Source organism: Apodemus sylvaticus, chromosome 13, assembly GCF_947179515.1.
Source record: "Apodemus sylvaticus chromosome 13, mApoSyl1.1, whole genome shotgun sequence".
Lineage (NCBI taxonomy): Eukaryota > Metazoa > Chordata > Mammalia > Rodentia > Muridae > Apodemus > Apodemus sylvaticus.
In genome coordinates, this window is record NC_067484.1 from 31,451,054 (window position 1) to 31,474,792 (window position 23,739).

The window sequence follows — 23,739 nt, forward strand, 5'->3', positions numbered from 1 at the left end:
TTCACATTTTTCTGTGTGCACATGCATGCTCAGTGTGTGTACATGAAGGACAAAGGTCGACATCTTGGTGTCTTTCTGTATCACTGTCTGCATTTCACATTCCAGAGAGACTAGCTGACCAGAAAACCATCAGGATCTTCCTATATTGACCCACTCACCCTCTGGGACTCAGTTTATAGACATGCACCACCACACCAAACTTTTTCTTGGTTACTATGCATCTGAACGTGGGCCTTCATTCTTAGGCAGAAAGTGTTCTATCCACTGAGCCATCTCCACAACCCCCAAACCTTGTGCTCTTAAGCACTCTCTAGATAGCATCACATACTTCTGTGATCCAGGAGTAGAGAGGCAAAGAACAGGACATGTTTAAGTGGCTAAAGCATGTGGATCACTGACTGAGTAGGCTGGTTGTGGAATGAGGGAATCTACTGAAGGAAGATTCTCAAATCTCTCCCTTGAGTAGATGGGTGACTAAGGCTCCAATAGAGAAAGATGACGTCACTTTTAATTCTGTTGAGTTTAAATTCCCATGGGCACATTACTATAAATACCACAGGGCAAGTAGCAGAGTTAAGAGAAAAGTCTACAGTGACTCCTAAAGTCTGTAGTATGGGGTGTGTGCTAATAAGATGTTCTTGATTACAGGCTCACCAGGACCCAAGGGGAGCCCTGGATTCCCCGGTATGCCAGGCCCTCCTGGACAGCCAGGCCCACGGGGCTCAATGGGACCTATGGGACCATCCCCTGACCTGTCTCATATTAAGCAAGGCCGGAGGGGCCCTGTGGTCAGTATTCTCTGAGAATCATGTAATATTGGGGAGGGGGGAGTGTGTTCGTGTCCTTTTTTTTCAATTAAATCATCATATGCTTGTGTCTTCTAGGGTCCACCAGGAGCACCAGGAAGACATGGCTCCAAGGTAAGTCTTATAAATAGCCCTTAACATCTGCAGACCTGTTCTACCCACTGTGGCATCCGATGAAGCTCAGCCAACTATAGTTTCCTTCCCCGTGTTGCATGTAGCAAAGTTGAAATACACATACACAGGTTAACAGTGGCAAACCTGGCCAACCCCATAATCTCTAATGCTTGAGAATCCTAAACCTTTGGAGCACATGTAACACTGGTGGGGGGGGGAGGAATTTTGAGCTGGGTGTTGTGACTTAGACCTCTGGGTAGTGGTGATCACACTGCTTTTTCTCACTAGTCTGTATTTTTTTAGAATACAGTTCTAAAATTTTAGAATACACTTGTTTAAGTGTAATACAGTTTTAGAATACACTTGTTTAAGTGGAGAACGATATACAACTCTATTCTACACAAGTGGTGGCTTCCCTGTTCAAAGTTGACTGCGGCTTGTCTCCTAGAACAGCCAGCATGGCTTACTTTGAAAGCCTGGTGTTTCCCATATTGCCTAGAAAAACAAAGAGTCCTAATCAGACCTGGTTTGAAAATGCATAGCTTTGAGGACCCAGCAGCTGAGCCATTCGACCCAATCTTGCCGATTCCAAAAGAAAGGTCCCCTGAGCTCAACTTCAACTGCAAATTGATTTCCTACACAAAATGCTTATTTCCTGAAGGAGTATGGTTGTGGGGTCTAACCAGAGACTGTGGTGCTTATATCTGCATGCTCCAGAATGCTAACCCTTCCCCTTTGGTTTTAGGGAGAGAGAGGAGCGCCTGGGCCCCCAGGGTCTCCGGTAAGTTGCATCATCTGTCCTGCTTAGCCAGTGGGTGTGGCTCTCGGGTGTGGCACTCATAAAATGGTACAGAGGAGCTAGTGAAGCAGCATCACAAAATTTGTTTTCTGCTATTACTTTTTCTTTTCTCTCGGATACTCTTCATGTGAAATCTCTCCTCTGAAGTCCACTATGCCAGGAATCCATTTCTAAATGTAAGATGTTTGAAAGAAGGGCTAAGGAGAAGGCTTAATCAAGATAGTGCACGACATGCAGGCAAGGGGACCTGAGTTCAGTCCCCAGAGGCCATGTGAAGAACTCAGTGCTGGCAGATTGCACTTGTAATCCCAGCTCTGAGCAAGCAGAATAGGTGGATCCCTGGGGGAATAGAATCAGCAGTTCCAGGATAGTAACAATAGATCCTTTCTTTTAAAAAAAAAGTGGACAGTGCCTAAAGAATGTCAACCAAGGTTGGCTTGTGCCCCCCATACACACACACACACATACACAGTGACTTTGCGAGTTTTTTATTGTTGTGCTAAAACACCATGGCCAAGACAACTTATAAAAGAAAACATTTAATTGGCTTAAAGTTTCAGAAGTTTAAAGTCCATGATTGTCATGGCAGCAGGCAGCAGACAGCATGGTACTGAAGAAGTAGATGAAAACTTACATTTTGATTCACAAGCACTAATAGAGAACTAATTAGGAATGTATAGTATAAGCTTTTGAGAGCTCAGAGCCTGCCCCCAGTGACACTCCCCCCACCTCTTAATTCTTCCCAAATAGTCCAACTGTTCAAATGAATGTCTCTATGGGGATCAGTCACATTTAAAACACCATTTAAAATCCCGCTCCCTCAACCCCATAGGCTTGTGGTCATATCATAAGGCAAAATGCAGTTCATACAACTTCAAAAGTTCATCTCAGTCTTCCACAGTCTCAACACAATTTAAAAGTTCAAAATCTTCTGAGACTTAAGACAACCCCTTATTAGTAAACTCCTGTAAAATAAAAGAGCAAATTACCTGTTTTCAGCACACAATGGCACACATTACCATTCTGAAAGGAGGAATGGAGTCATCGTAAGGAAATACTGGTGCTGGAAACCCAGCAGAGCAAACAGTGAATCCTGTAGCTCCATCTCTGATGCCAAAGGCATAAATGGCTCTGCCCTTGCAGTTTTGCCGCCTACAGCTACTCTCTCAGGCTGGTCCACTCCCTGTATACAGGTCTCCCTGGTAGAAATTCCACAGCTTTGGTACCTCTAACATCCTGTCATTTCTAACACAACCTAAGCTTCATTTTTCATAGCAGGGACCTCTATGGACCTCCATGCAGGACCTCCCCACCCAGACATTTGACCTCCTCGGCAGCTCTCCTTAACTGTGAGGAAGATTCCATAATCCCTTTGCTCCTGTATCCTTCCTAAATCTAAAAACCAAAATCACGTGGCTGAAGCTGCCAAGTTTTCTTGGTCTGCTTAAGATGGGGCCCTCCCTGGGCTCCTCTGACCCTTCTTTTGCATTAAGTTGTGTTTTGTTGTTGCTCTTTAAGAGCAGCTAGTTCTTTAGGCTGTTTCCTTTTATAAGTTGCAGAATTAGGTGGGTGGAGTCTTGGCCCTGAAGGCGCCACTCCCTTTATTCCGTTTTATATCAGGACTCTCATCTCTTTCATCATAAGCTTTGGTTTCAACCATTAAATTTCCTGATATTCCTTTTCTTTCCAAACTATATATTTTGCATTTTTTATGCCTTGCTTGCTCATTTTCACTGTAGAAACTTACAGAAGAATGATTACTAATAACCATGCAACAGAGACAGCAATGTCAGGTTGTCTTAAAATCTCCTCTGGCAGAGAAATTAATCCATTGTTTGCAATTTTGCCACAGGCAAAATGTTAAGACAAAGGCAGAAAGCAGCCATACCCTTTGCTAAAATACCTCAAGAATGGCCTCTAGCCCAGGTGCTAATATGGTTCCTCTCTGGACTCTCTTGAACTGGAGCAATGCCTTCCAAGCTCCCTTATTGGCCCTTTTAAGCTCTGCTTATAGAATTCAACAACTTTTCATATTCCAAAGTTCCAAAATCTTCCCATATTCCTCCTGCAGGCAGGCAGGCAGGCATAGCACTGAGGCAGTAGCTGAGAGCTTACATTTGACCCACAGGCACAAGGCAGAGAGCTACCTGGAAATAGTATAGGCTTTTGAAACCTCAAAGCCTGCCCCCCCCCCACTAACACACCTCCCCCAACAATACCACACCACACCCCCTAATCCTTCCCAAACAGTTCCACCAACTGAGGACCAAGTGTTCAAACATCTGAGACTGTTAGTGCCACTCTCATTAAAACCAACACACGCGCACGCATACACACACACACACACACATACACACACAACTAAAATATATTGTCAAATGACCACTGGCTCCAATAACAGTGTAAAAAAAAAGCTCTCTGAGATTAAGAAGCCATTTGCTGTATATATGTACAATATCTGAGAGATTAAAAATGAGCAGAAATATGAGAAAATGCAACCAAGTCTGCTGCTTCTAGAGAAGTGGATATGTGTTCTGAGGAAGGACTGACACCTGACCTCTTGCTCCTATCTGCTTTCTAACTCCAGGCTTTTACCTGGCATCTGTTGGCATTTGCTCCTTATCTACACAGTGGCCTATGATTTGCCATACCCCCTGAATGAGCATGGTGAGGGTCAGACGGCATCAGAATGCTGCATCTCAGTGTGTTGTGGTGTCCCTCGCAGCTTCTAAGGTAGAAGCTCTTGAATGGCATCCATCTTGGATGCTGGTAATGATTTTACCTTTAAAATGCCCATGGACTCGGAACACGCATGCTCAAATGCCTTTAGGTTTTTTCTGTGGACCATGCTCTATAGCACTACATGAATATTAAAGCTTACCAAATATTATGCATGATGAAGAATGTCTAATAATAGAATTTGGAAGGTTTGATTTGGATCTTTCTGGACAATAAGAGTAGATAACAGGGGACAACACACTCTCCATATCATTTAATTCTTCATCTTACAAACATATTGACAATTTCGTTTTTTAAAGAAGAACAGGAAAACATTAGAACTACTGTTAGTTCTCTGTAAGCCCTTTGCATTCCATTTAAATGCAGCCCAGTGGGAACCTTCAGTGTTGAGTCTGCATTTTACAGGTGGGTAAAACTTAAACACATAGAAATCATGGTCATTTGCCATGGTCACACAGCATGGATGAGGCTGGTTCAAATCCAGCAGGACCTCAACCTCTTGACCACTGCTCTGACTTCCAGGTTTCTACGGAAACTCCCCAAGAAAGGAGAGGTAACTGTGTCACCAGTGTCATATGTGAGGAGAGGGTCATCGGCTGCTCATACAGTCCTTAAGCCTATTTAGGTTACAGAGTTGGTTAGAAAGTAGTCACTCACAAGCAGCAGGACGCACGCGGGAGTGGCAGAATTGGGCTGGCTGCTACCGCTGCCATGAGTAACTTCACAGCTTCCGGCTGGATGCTGTTGCCATGAGTAACTTCACAGCTTCCGGCTTTATGCTGCCTCAGTGAGTAACTTCCCGGCTTCGATTCCTCCCATGTGCACAGGGACCCCCGGGTTCTTTCGACTTCCTGCTGCTTGTACTGGCTGACATTCGAAATGACATCACAGAGCTACAAGAGAAGGTGTTCGGACACCGGACTCACTCTTCCACCGAGGACTTCCCCCTACCTCAGGAATTTTCCAGCTACCCAGAGACGCTGGACTTTGGGTCTGGGGATGACTACTCCAGAAGAACTGAATCGAGAGACTCTGAGGCCCCGAGAAACTTTTATCCATAGCACGTCCCATGTCTTCACGCCATCAGAAGAGAAGCGTGCCTTTGGCCTCCCCCTTACTCTGCTTCCAAACCGTTTTCCAAGTTCCCTGTGCATCGCACTAGCAACAGGAGGATGTGATGGGTTAATGTGCTGTTCTGAAGAGCCAGTGGGTGGTTGACATCAGGGCTTTCTTCAACATCCTAGTTTTTCAAGAGCGTTTGGGTTTCTGAGTTCATCGCTCCCTCAGAATCTTCAACTTTGGCAGAGTGGGAAAGAGGGGGAAATGGCATCGTGGGTTCTTAGAAGTGTAAGGTTCCTTCTAAAAAGAAAATAATGTTCAAATACTAGACTATTCATTCTCTACTGTCAGGAGTAAGGCTTTTCAGTTGTGGAAGAGGCATGGAAGAAGAAACCATAGAGAATGACATTGGTAGAAAATTACTTTCCTTATCAAATGTCCCAGATTTAAAATTCTGCATCCTGTTTTCCAGCTTGATGGGTTTTTTTGTTGTTGTTGTTTTGTTTTGTTTTGTTTTGGGGGTTTTTGTTTTGTTTTGTTTTTTTAATTTGGTTACAGAAAAAAAAAATAGAAAGAATGTGTTTGGAGAGATAGAAAATTAGCCTTATATTTCCTGTCACGTAGGTTGCCGCAATTTAAAATTCAGATATGACAGTCATTGATTCGTGCAAATCCTATGTGGAGAAGGGAGTTCCTTTGTTTGTAGGGCTCGATCGTGCTTTCTAGGGGCTTTGGGCCAACGACCCTGTACATACTAGAACAGAGAGCTCCTGGAGGCCAGGACAGTTGAAGACTATTTGGTCAAAAGTGTTGTCCTGCTCCATACTTGTTGATGATTTGTGAAACAGTATGGCTGACTTTAAAAAGGAGCAGAAGATGCCCTGGCACTGACAGCGATGGGGTTCCTTAGTGAACACTTTCTCCTTGGGTGTGCCGCGTGCTCCTTGATCTTGCACACATGGTCTCGCACATGGTTGCCCACACCAGGGTCTCTGTTTGCTGTCCTGCAGTGTCCCCTTATATTTCTAAGACATTTATTTCTAAGACATTTGCATTTGCATTGATCTTTTCCCTGTATCACTTACGCTGCCCTCATTGCCCCATCCCTACTGTCACAGCTTGTTGGGAGAAAACTGCTGTTGGTTTGCGTGACACTGCACCACCCACTCTTCTTTCTGAGCAATGAGGAGGGGCTCTGTCTACAGTGCCAGCCAGAGCTGGGTGGTCTTTCAGTCCCCTCCCCCAATGCCCTACCCTCTCATCTCTCTCCTCACTCTCTTCCCTGCCCTCTTTTTTCTCTCTTCCTCTTCTCTTCCTGTGCCCCTTCTCTTTCCTTTCCTCTATTCCTATCATTGCTTCCCTGCCTTTCTCTCCACCTCTCCCTTCAATTCTCTTGTTTGTTTTCTTCGTCCCTCCCTCCCTCCTTCCATCCTTCCATCCTTAGTTCTCTCCCTCTGCTCCCTTCCCTCCCTCCCTCCCTACTTCCTTCCCTTTTCTCCTTCTTTAGTTCCCTCTCTCTACTCCCTCCCTTCTTTCCTCCCTGCTCGCCTGCCTATCTTCCTACCTGGTTAGAAAGATGGGATTCCCACATACTCACACCAAAATCCCCCGTGGCTGTCCACCCACAGCCCATAATGAAGGCAAGCACACACTTGCAGTGCCTGTGTGCTATCTCTCCCTCCCTCCTTCCCCCTCAGTCTCTCCAGAACCTGAGCATCACCACAGATGACCTCGGCAACCATGGCTTCCTGAAAAGATGGATACAAGCAGAGTCAGGTGCCACCTGGAATCTATCTAGTGCTTGCCTGCTTATAGAACCCATGGTTTAAAGGGTGTGGACGGATGAATTCTCCAAACTATGCACAGGCTCTGGGAGTGATGGTTATGTCCGTCTTTTTTATGAGGAATTTTATAACTACTTTTCATGTCTACTTTTTTTTTAGACAGTGAAATATATGTGGAAATATAATCTTTATTGCCAAATGCTGGTAAAATGCAGGCACACTCCGTGCTTGGCTGGAGGCCAGGATAATGTACCAAAAGATCGAAGTGAAAGTCACAGTGTCTGGGATTCATGGGTCTGTCTAGATAATCATCTCCAGGAAAGCATAATAGTCTGTATTTTGTAACCTCAATATACTCAATAAGCCATGTCAATTTAGATAAACATTACTCCTCAGATTTTCAAAACTTGGACTATAACTAATTACAAGGCAAAAGCATGTCTTCTACTTGTCCAAATTATGGATTTTTAGTCATAAAGCATTATTGCTCACATATCTTTTAGTTGTGGATAGAAAAAAATCAAAGCTTTTCTATCTAAGCAAACTTCTGCTCAAAATACCGTAGGAAGGTCTTTGGAAGGAAGGACAGTTCAGAACAGAGTTACCAAGTCTCTTCAGATCTCGTGGGGAAAATGTTTTAGTTTTGTATACACCCTTCAACCTTTTAGTATAAATGTTCAACTTTTCTAATATCTCCACAAGTTAAGACTTGGCTATGAATTGCCTCTGTGTTTATAAAGCAATGGGAATAAAAATTCACTGAAAATTATATAATGAAGGCTTGCAGTTTAGTTCAGGAAAATTTAATTTTTCAGTTCCAGAGGGGAAAATAATCAGTTTTCCTGTGCTAGATAAGTGTTAGGAGCCAGGTGTGGTGGTGAACACCTTGTCATCCCAGCACCTGAGAAGCAGAGATAGGCAGACAGGGAGTCCAAGGTTAACCTTGGCTACGTAAGAAGTATGGAGCCAGCTTGGGCTATCTGAGACCCTATCTCAAAATAGTAATGATGATGATGATAATAAATAATAATTAGTAGAAGACTGAAGAGATGGCTCAGAGGTTAAGGATGCTTGCCTCTCTTCCAGAGGTGCAGAGTTCAGCCTCCAGCTCCTGCATCAGGCAGCTCACAAACTCCTATAACCCCAGGTCCAGGTGCTCTGATGCCCTCTTCTGGCTTCCAGAGCACCTGCACTCATGTGCGCACACACATAGATACACATACACATAATTCAAATAAAGTCTTTTTTAAAGGAGCGGGTACAAAGAGGATGCTGCCTTTTCCTGTTTTCTATGTTACTTTCCAATACTTGCTACAGAATCAACTAAAGTCATATGGTTGTGTGACGTCAGTCCATTGTCCAACAGGAAAATAGTAAGTGCCCAGTGATCTTGGAGGGAAGGAAGAAGTATTGGCCCCATCAAAGGCCAGGTGCAGAGTACCCTGGTAGCCCCAAGTAGGTCACATTCCCTTTCCAAGGTTCTGAACATCCTTGGCCTCAGAAGTGCCACTATCAGGCACTCTGGCACAGAGCTTCTTTGTGACCAGTCAACCAACCGTGCCTTGAGGTCTCAGGAAACAACTCCCCATCTTATTTTAAGCATCATTTTTCTCCTCTTCCCAGACGCACAGAGACAGCCTCAGGAGCCTCCTTCTGCAAGCTTACCTTCCCGACAACTGTTCGAAAAGGGAAAGCCATTGGCTGGAATCTGAGCCAAACAATTAGTAAAATAGAGGCTTCTATTCAGGGAAATACATAGTTCATTTCCTGACACAGTAATCATGTATGTTTCACAACACGTCAAAAATACTTTTCTATTTGGATGTTTTTTAAAAAACAGGGCTGTCATTGTTAAAGCTGAAATGGTGTGCTTTATATACTCTTCCTACAAATGTTACCATCATAGAGAAACCACGGAAAAGGACATATGGGCTATACATCCCTCAGGGAGCTCAGCATGCCATGTCTGATTCCCAGAGCTTGATCCCTGAGTGGTTCTTGAGTCTGTTTCTATTTCTCAGTAACTGGTCATATACTTCAGTATCTCTGTCCATTATTTATATCAGGTCTTATAAGAGTCAAACAAATATTCCAACAGTCATGGATATAATACTATGAAGTGCATTTGTATGACTATATATGCTTAATAACAAAGTTATTTTTCTTATGTGGGTCTCCTGTGTTTTGTCCTGGCACTATTGTAAAAGGAATCATCCTCTGGCCAGCTGAATACATTACTTTGCTCATTGTATGCCAGAATATCTTACACAAGAAATTTAAGGAGGTTTCTGCCCCCCTTAGGGTTTGAGGGACACTTCATCATGGTGGGAAATCACAGCTGCAGGCACCATGATGGCTGATGACACTGCATCTGTAGTCAGGAAGCAGACATCCCTGCTTCCCTGTCGATTGTTGACCTCTCTGAGAATTAAGTACCTGGCTATCTTCCTCCTTCCTAGATTAAGGGGCCCTGGGAAGTCTGGGGAGATGGCTTAGTTGGTAAAATGTTGCCTTGTAAGCACAAGAACTCAAGTTCAGATCCCCAGAACCCATATGAAAAGCTGGGTACTGCAGCACGCATCTGTGATCCCAGCCCAGGGAAGGTGGAGAAAAGAAAATCCTTGGGGCCTTGCTTCCAGTTCAGTGAGAGACATTATTTCAAAAAATAATGTGAAAACAGTTGAGGAAGGCATCATCTATTGACCTTTGACCTCCATTTGTATGCATGGAGACATATGTACAAACATGAGTACATTCACTGATTATTTATACACACACACACACACACACACACACACACACACTAAAGCTAAAACTATTTCTTTTTAAAAAGGTGAAATTCAGGATATTCAATAGTTCACTCTGTTTGTTGACTCTACACGTATCACAGACATACATTGCCATGGTTTGAATACGCTTGGCCCAGGGAGTGGCACTATTTGGAGGTGTGGCCTTGTTGGAGTAGGTGTGTCACTGTGGCTGTGGGCTTTAAGACCCTCATCCTAGCTGCCTGGAAGCCAGTCTTTTCCTGCCTGCCTTCAGATGAAGTTTTAGAACTCTGAGCTCCTTCTGCACCATGCCTGCCTGGACACTACCATTCTCCTGCCTTGGTGATAGTGGACTGAACCTCTGACCCTATAAGCCAGCCTCAATTAAATGTTGTCTTTATATGAGTTGCCTTGGTCACAGTGGCTGTTCACAGCAGTAAAACCTTAATTAAGATATGCACACATTCTTTCCCCACTTGGGTACAGAAGATAACACAAGGAAAATTTGTCAACAAGACAATGCGGGGCCATTTGCTTCTGAATGCTCTAATCTACACTGGGTTGACAACATTTCTGACCTTCTGCTATAAGGCATCTGAGAAATGCATAAGTAGAGCTGTTACAATTGTCTTTAGTGGCAACAAAAATATAGCAAAATTAGTACAGTTATTCCCCAAAGGTAACTTGAAGTCAAGACTTCAAAAGGGGGAGTCTCAAAGGGGGAAACAGAATAGATTTAAGAAATAGTCTATTCACCAAACCCCGACACTGTTACTGTTACCAATAGGTGCTTGCTGACAGGAACCTGGTGTGGCTGTTCCTTGGGAGGTTCTGCCAGCAACTGACCAATGCAGATGTGGATTCCTGGAGCCAACCATCAGACTGAGCTCAGGGTCCCCAGTTGGAGAGGTGGTGGAAGGACTGAAAGAGCTGAGGGGGATTGCAACCCCATAGGGAGAACTGGACCACCCAGTGCTCCCAGGGACTAGACCACCAACCAAGGAGGGTACAGGGAGGGATCCATGGCTCCAGATGCATATGTAGCAGATGGGAGTGGAGGCCCTTGGTCCTGTGGAAGTTTGATGCCCAAGCAAAGGAGGATGCTAGAGCAGTGGGGGTGGGGGGGAGAGGGAAGATGTGGGATAAGGGGTTTGTAGAGGGGTAATTGGGAAGTGGGATATCATTTGAGATGTAAACGAATAGAATGATTAATTTTTAAAAAAGAAAGAAAAAAGAAAGAAAGAAAGAATGAATGAATGAATGAATGAATGAAAAAGAAACAGGAAGGAAAGAAGGAAGGAGAAAGAAAGAAAGAAAAAAGAAAGAAAGAAAGAAAGAAAGAAAGAAAGAAAGAAAGAAAGAAAGAAAGAAAGAAAAAGAAAGAAAGAGAGAGAGAAGAAAAAGAGTCTTTTATAAGGAAATTTGCAATTGTTTGAGATAGTTTTTATGTCAATTCCTTATTAATAACCATTACCAACACATTTCACATTAAGCTTCGTGCAAACAGTAGGAGCCATGAAGCATTGCTCTCTCTCTCTCTCTCTCTCTCTCTCTCTCTCTCTCTCTCTGTGTGTGTGTGTGTGTGTGTGTGTGTGTGTGTGTGTGTGTGTGTGTGCACAGGGCTCTTACTCAGTGCATGGTCTGGTGAGTTTACCTGATGACAGGATAAAGTGAAGAATGCCTGAAGGAGTGACCGGAGAGAGCCTAACTTCAGTGGTTTCCAAATGCTTCAGAGCATGACCTACTGAGAAAGCATGGTTTATACAAAGTGCCAGCACATAACATGTATAATTGAGGCAAACATCTCACCATGTATATTTTTACTGTATAGGCTACATTCTCATGTTTTCTCTATACAATTGTTTTTAATTTGGGTCACACCCATGAACTGTCGTCATGGCTTATTGATGGGTGGCAGCCCACAACTTGAAGACCACTTGACTAAGTCAGTCCCCCTCATACTTCACTGTACACATAATTACCTGCAGATCTTTATGAAAATGAACGCTGACTTGAAGGGTTTGAGGTTTGCATTCTTGCAAGCTCTCAAGTGATGTGATGTGTTCATGAAATGAGCTGTATGGAGTGAAGACTCGTCTCTCTCATGGGAATGTATGCTCCGAACATTGCACACTAGCAGAGCAAAATGATTAATTTGCAACTCTGATAGGAGTTGGGAGTTCACATGTGGCTATTATATCCAGATTACTCAGTCCCTCTGCCACTTTTTAAATAAAAAAAGGTATGATTGGCCCCATGTCTGTGGATTCAACTGAGGGTCTAAGATGTTCAGGAAAATACTCTGTGTCTGTACTGAGTATGTGCAGACTTTCTTCTTGCCCTTCCCTAAGCAGTACAGTTATTAACACAGAATTTCCCTGTGCTGCTTATGCAAATAATGTAGAGATACAAAGTCTGTGGGTGGATGTGATGGGTTATATGCAAATAGACCACTATTTAAGAGTTATTTATGTATGCACAAGGGTGACTATATGCTATGTATGTGCAGTGCCTTCAGAGGCCAGGGGAAGGTGTCAAATCCATGTGGCATAGGTTCTAGGAACTGAATTCAGGTCCTCTAGAAGAGCAAGCACTTTAACTGTTGAGATACCTTTCCAACCTCAAATGCACCACTCTTTAAGAAAGCCCTTGAAAACCCTCAGGATTTGATAGCTAAGAAATGGGGATTGTTGGGGCCAATCCTGTGAATCCCTGGAAACTGGTCAATCCCACAACAGCAAGATTAGCCTGGCATGATGATGCACACCTTTAATCCCAGCATTCAGGAGGCAGAGGTAGGAAGCTCTGTGAGTTTGAAGCCAGCCAGAGTGAGTTCCATGACAGCCAGGGCTACATGGAGAAACTCAAATGCCTCAAAACAAAACAAAACAAAACAAAACAAAACAAAAAGAAAAAACTCCTTTTCAAGTAACATTTTATAAAAAGTAAAGTTTCAGCCAACACAGGGAAAGACAATGTCCTGAGAGGAAGGGAAACCCTGAGAGGGAAATGGGAAGAGAGCAAACATGACCCTTGCCTTCTTTGTTGACTCTCTCCCGGCCTGGGTCCCGGCCTTGCCACTTTGGTTGGCTTTTAAACTGTAGTATGTCCGTCCGTGTCCTTCACTCCATCTCCCCGACAGTAACAGCAACATGCAGTGACTCATGTTTCACATTGCTGTGGACCTTATTATGTGTGACTTCTGCAGAGAACACACTGTCTTCTGCCTCACACCATGCAACAGAAAAGCTATATCACTTGGAAGAAATACTTCTCCAGTGTACTGACAGCATTTCTTTACAATTCTGTAAAATTGTCAGCCAAAACCGGCTAATCACACACAGAAACACAAAGAACCGTCTGCAGACGATTTGCCTTCGGGAAGAGAAAAAGGTGCCACGGATTGAATTAGGCTCAGATTATTCAGAGAGAAAACAACAGCTGGAAATCATTTTGAAAAGAGAGTCCTTCAAAACAGTCTTCCAAGGCACCAGGCAAATGTATTATTCTTCCAGGTCGTATTCTATTAGCATTGTTGACTGTTGAGACCCAACACCACCAGCCAGATAGACACAAGCTTTGTCTACAGATATCTCTGTGATATGGAATGAAACTCTTTGATATGATTTGATCTGGATGTTCCAGATATATAAAACTGGGCCCTGGCAATAGCTAGCCCAGATACACAGATACTGTTACAGCAAGGGTGACTATGACCCGTGTCAAATCAGTACTTTCTCTTAGCTCCGTGGAGGAATAAGCAACTTGGTTGCACCTACATCACTGACTTACTCCATGGTTACTCTACTTCACGTTGCACCTCTGTGGCTGGTCCATCATCAGATGGAACCAGATCCTGCTGCTCTTGCTTTTACTTCTGCACTAAATGTGACCATCCAGACTTAGAAAACTATACAAGGTCTCTTCAGGAAATGGAATTTCTATGTAAGAGCCAACTTGTGTTTTAGATGAAAAGCAGAGAGCAAAACTCACCAGGAAGCCTCACATTCTAAAGGAGCCGGTCAAAGGACAGTTGGGGGGCTGATGAATGAGCAGCTTCTGTGCAGTTCTCCCCCCCTCTCTCTCTCTCTCCTCTTCTTCTTCTTCTTCTTCTTCTCCTTCTTCTTCTTCTTCTCTCTCTCTCCTCCTCCTCCTCTTCTTCTCCTTCTTCTCTCTCTTCTTCTCCTTCTTCTCCTTCTTCTTCTCTCTCTCTCCTCTTCTCCTCCTCCTCCTTCTTCTTCTCTCTCTCTTTCCTCTTCTTCTTCTCCTTCTTCTTCCTCTCTCTCTCTCTCTCCCTCTCCCTCTCCCTCTCCCTCGCCCTTTCCCTCTCCCTCTTCCTCTCCCTCTCCCTCTCCCTCTCCCTCTCTCTCTCTTCCTGCCTCCCCATCCAACCACAGGCTGCAGGGAAAAGACCAGGAGGAAGGGCATGGAGACAGCCACAGAGAGTACACCATGCTCTTGATGACAAGTGAACTCTTATCCATCCCTACCCATCCACATAACTAAAAGGAAGGGTGCCAAAGTACTACTCTTTGTCATTGCAGAGAACCAAGTGCCCTTGCTGGAGAGGAGCTGAGTTGCAGAACTCACAGGTCCCTGCTGTGTTTCCATAGCAAGGATAGGCATGAACATTCCCAGGAGGATGATGGGATTGTCTACATGTCTGATTGGTTGCCCTTTTAAGGCTGAAGAGGGGTGCTTGGCATGGGGGCCAGCAAGAGGTGATATACTTGTACACAGAGACTAACGGCTGCTCCTGTGATGTTGGAGGCCTGGTCCGGGCAGACTCTTCTCAGGGAAGAGGTAATGGTCCACCTGTGTACAAGGGGACCTGCCTATGTACGAAAGGACATCGAGGTAAGAGGAGAGTGGAAGTCCAATGCCAGGAATCAGTTGTCTTCCTCTGAGGCAACTACAAAGTTGGCCCTTTAACTCCATTTGTCTGAAATTTAATTAGCAGAGGCAGAAGGGTGAAGACCCTCCGAACCAAACCCCTCCTTCCTTCCCACAGCCTGGCATCCCTGGAACTGGCAGCAGAGACAAGTGGAGGCTTCAGTCCAGTGGAAGGTTCAAGGTTTTCAGATGAACAGGACTGGGCTCACAATGGTAACAAGAAAGTTAGAAATAAGCATAAAAGGCATCACAGCTCAAACAGAGAGAGAGCGCTTTCCATTTAACCTCCATTTTTTATCACCAATGAAACTTTTAAAGATCCAATTAGAAATGAATGTTTTAATTGGTGCTTTTGAGTCCACTTTAGAGTTACTGGGTTTTTACTATCTTTATGTGAACACGGAACTGGGTTTGAGCCAGTCATCTTATTGCCAAACAAACCCCATGAAGCCATGGGTCTGAAGCCCCGAGCTGTTCCTTCGCCTTGTTGCTGTGTAGCACTCACTGTGTTGCCATTAGCACTGATCCTCAGAAATGCTGCCCTCTCTGAGCACGAGGGACCTGTGATGGAATGAGTCACAACTAATGTGACCTCGGAGAATGTGAAGAAGAGACCCAGACCTGGCAAAGACCTGCACAAGTGACAAATGGCCAGCCAAATCCAGAATCATCTGCCTTCAAAACAGAGGAGAATTCCATGCATAGAAATCTGTCTGCAAAAATTTGCAACCTGTGACCTCAACAATAATTAAATTGTGAAGTTGGCTTAGGGGGAATATATCCAAATGTTTCCATGATTGCTTTTGATTGGGGTGACTCATGTGGGTGTTGCATAGACAAATGGGAAGAGAAAAAAACAGAAAATTATTTTTTTGGTCTGGAATTGTGAAATTCTGACCTGTGAGTTTGGGACGAACAGTCTCAGATACAATTAAGACACTTATTTTTCAGAGGTGGGGAGGGTAAGATGTGGTCTCATATAGCCCAGGCTGGTCTAAAACTCACTACATGGAAGAGGATGGCCTTGAACCCTGCTCCTCCTGCCTCCACCTCTCCAGTGCTGGGATTCCAGGCCCGAGTACCCATGCCTGGCCGTTAAAATGCTTTATGTGGTCTTAGTGTTTTTAATTTTTTTCTATTTTGATGTTTATTTTTGAGATGGTATTTTAATGACATCTCTCACTTCCTTTCCCCCTTTCAAGCCCTCCCAGATACCCCTTTCACACTCTCCTTCAAATTCCTTTTTTAAAACTCAATTGTTATTGCATCCATGTATATATTTGTGTATAAATATGTACTCCTAAATGTAGCCTATTGTGTTCCTATAATGTTACATGTATGTATGTTTTCAGAGCTGACAGGTTGGCACTGAATAACCAATGGGTGTTCTGTTCCCCTCTCCTGCTGCCTGCTTTATCTGGTCCTTTGCGGAGGGTTGAGGCCCCTGAGTTTTTCCCCCTCACTCTGACAATGTTCATTCACCCACTCATTGTTCATCTCATATTCTGGCAGTCATGTGGGTGAGACTTCATGGCTGTAGCGTTTGGTGTTACTAGGAGACACAATATCACAGCCAACTCCACAATCCTTTGGCTCTTACAATCTTGCTGCCCCCTCTTCATTTGACAATAGTTATTTGCAATAGCATGATGCCTGAGTTGAGTATAGTAATCCCAACACAGGAAGTTGGAATAAGAGTATCACAAGTTCAAAGCCAGCCTGGGCAACTTAGCAAGACCTTGTTCTCCCATCCATTAAAAAGTAAAAGTGTGATGCCCATTATGTGGCACATTTATTCTTATTGGGTAAATGAAATGGATATAAGTATATATCAAACAATGTTGCTTGTGTATTGATACACAGTCATGTGATAATGAATTGAAATCCTAACTCCCAAGGTGCTGGAATTAGAAGTAAGGCCTTTGAGATGGGATTGTGAGGACAAGGTCCTTATAAGTGGCATTAGGGCTCTTATAAAAGGGATCCCATGAGGTGGTTTGGATAGAAATGTCCCCCATAGACTTGTGTGTGTGAATGCTTGGCCCATATGGAGTGGCGCCCTTAGGAGGTGTGGCTTTATTGGAGGCAGTGTGTCACTGGGGGAACTTTGAGGTCTTATAAGCTCAAAACTAGCCAGTGTGCCTCAGTTTCCTTCTGCTGCCTGCAGATCCCAATGTAGAACTCCCACCTTCTCCAGCACCATGTCTGCCTGCATGCTACCATGCTTCTCAACATGACAATAATGGACTAAACCTCTGAAACTGTAAGCCAGCCCCAGTTTAATATGTTCCTTTATAAGAGTTGCTGTGGTCATGGTGTCTCTTCACAGCAGTAGAAACCCTAAGACACCCCTAAAAGTTAGTCCCTACAGTACATGGGACATGGCAAGGGGCCTCCATCCATGTACTAGGGAATGAATGACTCCTTACCAGACATTGCACCTTGCCTAGGGCTTCATCTTCCAACATCCAACCTCTGGAACTTGAGAAATAACTTCCAGCTGCTTATAAGCGTCCCATTTCATATTTTGTGATACCATCTGAACAAACTAAAATCATTATAATATCCTCCTTGCACTGGTACACATTTGAAAATGAATATGTCTATAGAAGCTTTTCAAAGCTGCATGGCTGATAGGAAGAGAGAAATGATATATACATCACTGGTGGTCCTTAAAGTCGGATGGAGGCAGAGTCTGCTATTTATCCCCAACTCTCTCCCTTCGACAAACACAGCACCAAAAGGGCTGTGGCTATCTAAAACAGACGGTCTTTTCGGCCTCACTTGCAACTGATGTTGACTATATACATACACATATTCATATACGTATACATATCTCCCTTCAGTGAATGCTATATTTGATATTTAATTTCCAGAATGTGTCCTTAAAGGAAGCAGACTCCTAAAGCTGTCTCTTTCCTGCTGACTGATAATTTTGAATGTCATATTGAGAACTGAAGCAGTCCTCTGTGCCATGAATTGCCCATGGAAGATGACAGGGGAAAGAAAAGGGATGCAGAGTCCCTGGGGACAATGAAGCCATTCCTCCAGTGAGGCTGCCTGCCTCTAGCCTTGTGTGAGAAAAGATGGAATTTCCATGTTCTCAGCCACTGGAATTATTGATGTTTTGAGGGGTTTGTAATATGTAATCAAACCTAGTTAAATCTGGTAAAACTCTCAACAGGCCAGTGCTCAGACAATGATGATTAGTGTGAGTTCTCTGGCCCCAATTAGAAACCCAGCCACAGTCTGGAATGGACCATCCAGCAGCTTATTTTACTAGAAGAAGCAGTCATTTTCCCCTCCTCTTTGTCACTTAACACACTTCAAAAAGCAGTGGAAGCCGATGACTTGCTTCAGCCGTGGCATTGAGTAGCTCACTCTCAGGTTAGCTTTTCTTCCTGTCCCAAATGCTAATCCTGAAAGAGGAGACAGTTAAACGTTCAAGCCTACATGCTTGTCTTTCAGGATCGTTTTTTCTTAGGACCTGAATTTTCATAGGAGATTCACTAGGGGAACGTGGGAGGAGTGTGCTCGTGCACATACACACCTGTGTGTGTGTGTGTGTGTGCGCGCGCGCGCACTCACAAGCATGCACTTGTAGTAATACACACACATATGCACACAACATATGAGTGCACACATAAGTGTGCACACACATACACACTGTGTGCATCAGAGAATCACCAGAGAGAGACGGTTAGTGCTGACTCTGTTTCTAGAATCTGAGCCTGGGCTCCTCTGGGATGGAGCTGAGCCATTTCTGCATTTAATTCCAGAAACCACCTTTGTTTTGAGCGGTATCTTTGAGACTGCCTTTTATGTGTCATAAGCTAGCTTGAATTCACTACCTAGCCAAAGATGACTGAATTTCTGATTCTTTCTCTACCTCCTGATTGATGGGATTCCAGGTGTGCCACACCACACCCAGCTGATGGTGGGAACTGACTCAAGGATTCCCCACTGCCAACCAAGATATGTCTCCAAGGAACGGCATTTTGGAAACTCCTGTATTCAACGATAAATACAAATAATAGATGGGTCTTTTTCTCCCCCTTTGATATTGGTCTTCTCTTTGACCGTGCTGTGTGGAAGACAGAAGTGAACAATTGTAATTACGTGGCAATGTGTCCTGCCCACTCATGGATCTGACAGAGGTGGTACCAGTTATAAGGGAGCATGTCCACAGGGTGCAGTGGAGGTCCTGCAGAGAACCTAAAGAAGACGTCCAGACTGTGGGCGGTGCATCTGGGAGGGCCAAGAGGATCGGGAAGACGCATGGAGTGCGCTACACAGTTGGAGAAGGGGATGATGGGAAAGAGTGAAATCAAATTTGCAAAAATGGCATGGTTCAGTGAATCCCCTCCCTAGGGTTTGAAAGATAAACTGTTGAGAATATTGGCGGAAGCAATCAGAGTATGTTCAGAAATTTCATGGCTTGAGAACTTAAGTAAATGGGCCTACCTGTTTGGGTTCACTGGATAAACATAGCATCTTTCTGGTCTAGACTTGCCAGTCGCTGCTGGATGGAGTTACTGGAGGATTTATATCAAACTTGTTTTAAGTGCATAAGAGCAAAGAAAACTACCATGACTGGTTCCAAATTCATATCAGCATCTCACCAGTCCAAGCAATATTCATAATACCAAGAAATGTTTTCTTTGACTAAGCATCATATTCCTGCCAATTTTTTTTTTGTTTTCTTATCTCTTATATCTTATGTTATTTCAAATGGAAGAATATTTGGAAGGTTTATTCAAAAATGATGGTCACAGTAAACGAGTGATTTGAAATTCTTATTTTTCTCATGGGGGAAGTTATGAAGGACTTCTGCATTCATTTTATACCAAAAGAGTTTCAGAGGTAACTTGGAATAAATATTCATTTTTAAAGCATTCCTTTTGTGAACCTGAATAGATTAATAAAACTTTTCAGATGTCATTTTTAGTTACATGGTTGGCTTGTGGAACGCAAAATTTTTTGTGATTAAAAAAATTACAAACTCAGAGAGGTAAGCAGATATTTGAGTGATATTTACCCTCAAGTCTCGGCGAGTCTCATGTCACTGGGAACCTCTCTTTTAATAGACCAGGCATGTGTGGATTAAGAAAATGCCTACAGCAGAACAGGCAAGTGATTGTTTGAACGACATCCCCACAAGTTTATGTATTCAAAGTCTAGTCCCCATACATCAGAATGTGACATTATTTGGAAATACCACCATGTCAGAGTGAGGTCATAGAATAGGTACACACACACACACACACACACACACACGGCAGAGAATGGAATGAATTAGGATGAAGTTCCTATATAGCAGGAGACACCAGAGACACCAGTAATTTCCAGATCCATCACCACCGACTCAGAAGGACTCAGCCTCATCAACACCTCTGGATTGAATTTCCAGCCTCCAGAACTCTGCAGTCCTAGAAACAATACAGGTGAGGGAACTAGATTGGACCCAGGTCCAAAGTCCGGCCATCTACCCAAAGCGCTACATTGTAAGAGGTCAAACCAGAGAAAGAAATGAACCACGAAGACCCCATCCAGGCAGCGCCAACCCTTGCCCACTTCAAACTGTTCCTGTGGTCTAAACATGCCAGGGAGCACGTTCTCTCTTACAGGACCCACAACTGATGGCGGTTCCAGGCACCTGGCAACAGGAAACAAATCCCTCCAGACAAACTAGACTTTGTTTTCAACCCAGGCCCCAGGGAAAGTCTCTCAGGTAAATTTCCAAGAAATACGAGCCTCTGGATAAAAATCACAGGAACGCAGAATAAGACCATGGAAACAGTGGAATGCTGAGCCAGAGCCCCAAAGAAAACAAGCACGGGATTTTACATGCAAAAGAAATATATAAACAAATGCACATCACATGATTTAAGAAAAGTCACTGAAAATGTGAAGCTGGTTGTGAAACTCTTAAGCTTGCCCCAGCAGATTTAGAAGATCCACTGAAACACTATGGTAAAAAGAAAACTATAATCACTCTTAAATGAGCTAGGTAACTCAGACAGCAAGCAAGCTATAGCCAGAAGATAAATTTGAAAAACATAGGCAAATGAAAGACAGAAGCAAATTATAAAAATATGGCGGAGTTGTTTGAGACAATGACGATGGGTCAGAATGGACACATCAGGAAAGTCATGGTGAGCTTCTGGAGAACCGCAGAGAATTTTCCCGAGTAATTTACAGGTAGTGGTTTTCAGACTTAAGAAACCAAAGTATAATTAAGCTGAAAATAAAACACACACACACACACACACACACACACACACACACGAGGGCACTTACTATGGCCCGTCATAAAAATTGAACAGTATTGTTTTCAAAGACACAAATACAAATACCTGGTTGGGGTTCTCAGTCAGGAAAGTCCTTGTCATATAAGCATGAAGGCCTTAGTTCTTGTCCCCAGAGCCCGTATAAAAGGCCAGGTGTGGGGTCCCCCAATGGCAGGATGGTAAGCAGACCAGGCAGTGCTCTGAAATCTCAGGGCCCAGTTTGTGTGGGAGATGTGGCAAATCTCCAAGTCAACAAGAAACTCCGACTCAACGGCTAAAAAGTACCAGATGAGTGCCACTTGAGACTGTCCCCTTATTCCCACATGTACCTACATCCACAAAACACACAAAGGCACACACATATACAAACAGGCAAAAGACATCAATATCGGAAAGACTAGTCAGGACTGTCAAAACACATAACATCTGTACGACATCTTCATACAATGATCTGGAGTTTTGTTTTGTTTTGTTTTTTAATCCAAGAAATCACAACCGAAAGAGATCTAAGCAAAACAAGGACAAGAGATTGCAATTAAGGGGCACAAGACAAAAACCAGAACACTCATTTCCACCCATAAATAATTAGAACATCACGTTCTAATGCTGCACTGTAGCAACAAACAGGACAGGAGATCCAGGAATAAGCCTAGCCTGAGAAAGACTGCATTTTCTCTTGCAAACTCTGAGCATTTCCCAGAGGGACAGACACAGGAGAATAAAAGCCCAGCTCTGGATATGAAGATGCACTGGCAAAAATTCCTCTGGAGCGTTGTCACTTACCCTGAAATTCCCAAAGGGAATAACTGCATTAAATCAGCAGTCAACTTTGGAAACAAAGTTTTACCCTGCAACTCCTAAAACAAATACATTATAAAACACCACTACTATCATAGTTTATACCAACAGGTGTAATAGGAAAACTCAGAACAGGGTATCAGGATCGAGATGTATATTTTAGCATATGTATAATTTTGGTATGTGCCATATTTAGAGTTAAGGCTGTTTACAAATGCTATTAAAGTACAGGCTTTCCATTTGGAAAAAAACAAAGATTGGTCTTGAATTCCTGTCACTAATTCAGGCTAAATCCAACTGGATTAGGCATAAGTAATGTGGTGGTTTGAATGAAAACAGGCCACCATAGACTCATAGGGAATGACCTTACAGGAGGTATGACCTGCATGGTCCACATAGCCCTCACCACGGCCTCCTTCCAGTGTTCTATTAGGATGGCCCAATAGGCTCTGCTTACACTGTTCAACTCCTTTTCTTTCCAAATCGCTAAGTCTTCCACATTCCTCCAAAAAGCCTGGTCAGGCCTGTCACAAGAGTAGGCCACTCCCTAATACCAACCTCTGTATTAATTACTTTTCAATTGCTGTGATAAAGCACTATGACCAAAGCAACTTTTAAAGAAAGCATTTTGAGGGGCTTACGGTTCTGGAAGGATCTGGGTCCATCACCATCATGGTGAGGAGCATGGCAGCAAATAGGCAGGCGTACCGCTGGAGCCACAGTTGAAAACCCACAGTGTGATTCACAAAGAAGTACTCAGGCAATGGCACAAATCTCTTGAGACCTCAAAGGCCACCCTTCCTCCCACAAGGCCATAACTCCGAATTCTTCACAAATAGTATACACACACACACACACACACTAAACAAAAGTACAAAAAAGCAAAATGTACACTGCCATGCATTAGAAGTTCAATTAGCACATTCCTCTGCATTAGTGAGCAAGAACACAAGTTTATAGACCGAAGAAACCAGGAGGGCATTTCGAACAAGAATGGCTAATAACTAGGAGAAGAGATGGACTCACTAAGAATCAGTCATAGAAACTTCAAGCATTGAGGTAATCTCACCCAAAAGAAAACCAAACTTTAAAAGCGATAGCAATGGGGCTTGGCAGAGGTGTCTGGAAAGGCAGAGTCACCTGTCAGGTCCTGCACTTGAGGAGGGCAATGTGTCAGTACTTGTGCTGTGCATTGCCTGTCACCGACAAGTCCTGTGCCCTCTCGTCCTTGAGAATCTTACGTGTGTTCACCAAGGTGACACAAGGATGCTTAATGTGGGGGTGGCATTTATAGTAGTGGATACAAAAAGCAAACCAAACGTCCATCAGTGGGAAATAAGGGTGTCTATAGACCCTATCCATTTCGTAGAATATTTTAAATTAATGAGGCAGACCTACCTGTCTGCTTTGGTGTGGAAAGAAGTCTACATCATATTGTTAAGGGGGGGAGGAGTGACAGGGAAAGCAATTTGAGGGCTTCACGTTCTTAATGTTAAGGCATCCATGACATAGGAACACGTTCTCCAGACAGGAAGTGGATACGCAGGCGTGTGGTATTTACCTCTGGGGCCTGTGCTGGGTAGGGTAGTGCAGAGGGAATCCCTGGGAAATGAATCAAATGATTTATTCTTTTTTTCATTTTTAAATAACAGCAATATGAATGCAAAAACTATCCTAATTAAAAAGCTC

General features: G+C 43.6%; 1 protein-coding gene across 2 annotated transcripts in view; it reads left to right on the forward strand.

The window, feature by feature from the left end:
- Ccbe1 (collagen and calcium binding EGF domains 1) overlaps positions 1 to 19,617 on the forward strand; it is a 260,086-nt gene extending 240,469 nt beyond the window's left edge. Inside the window, exons 8-11 of one of the 2 annotated variants that reach the window (XM_052155178.1) lie at positions 649 to 788; positions 885 to 920; positions 1,666 to 1,701; positions 15,081 to 19,617. In XM_052155178.1, the coding sequence (XP_052011138.1) occupies positions 649 to 788; positions 885 to 920; positions 1,666 to 1,701; positions 15,081 to 15,155 (287 nt within the window). In that variant the 3' untranslated portion in view covers positions 15,156 to 19,617. Of the gene's footprint in view, positions 1 to 648; positions 789 to 884; positions 921 to 1,665; positions 1,702 to 5,285; positions 5,603 to 15,080 lie in introns of those variants that run through there. The other variant, XM_052155177.1, reaches the window with a different exon arrangement.
- The last annotated feature ends 4,122 nt before the right edge of the window (positions 19,618 to 23,739 follow it).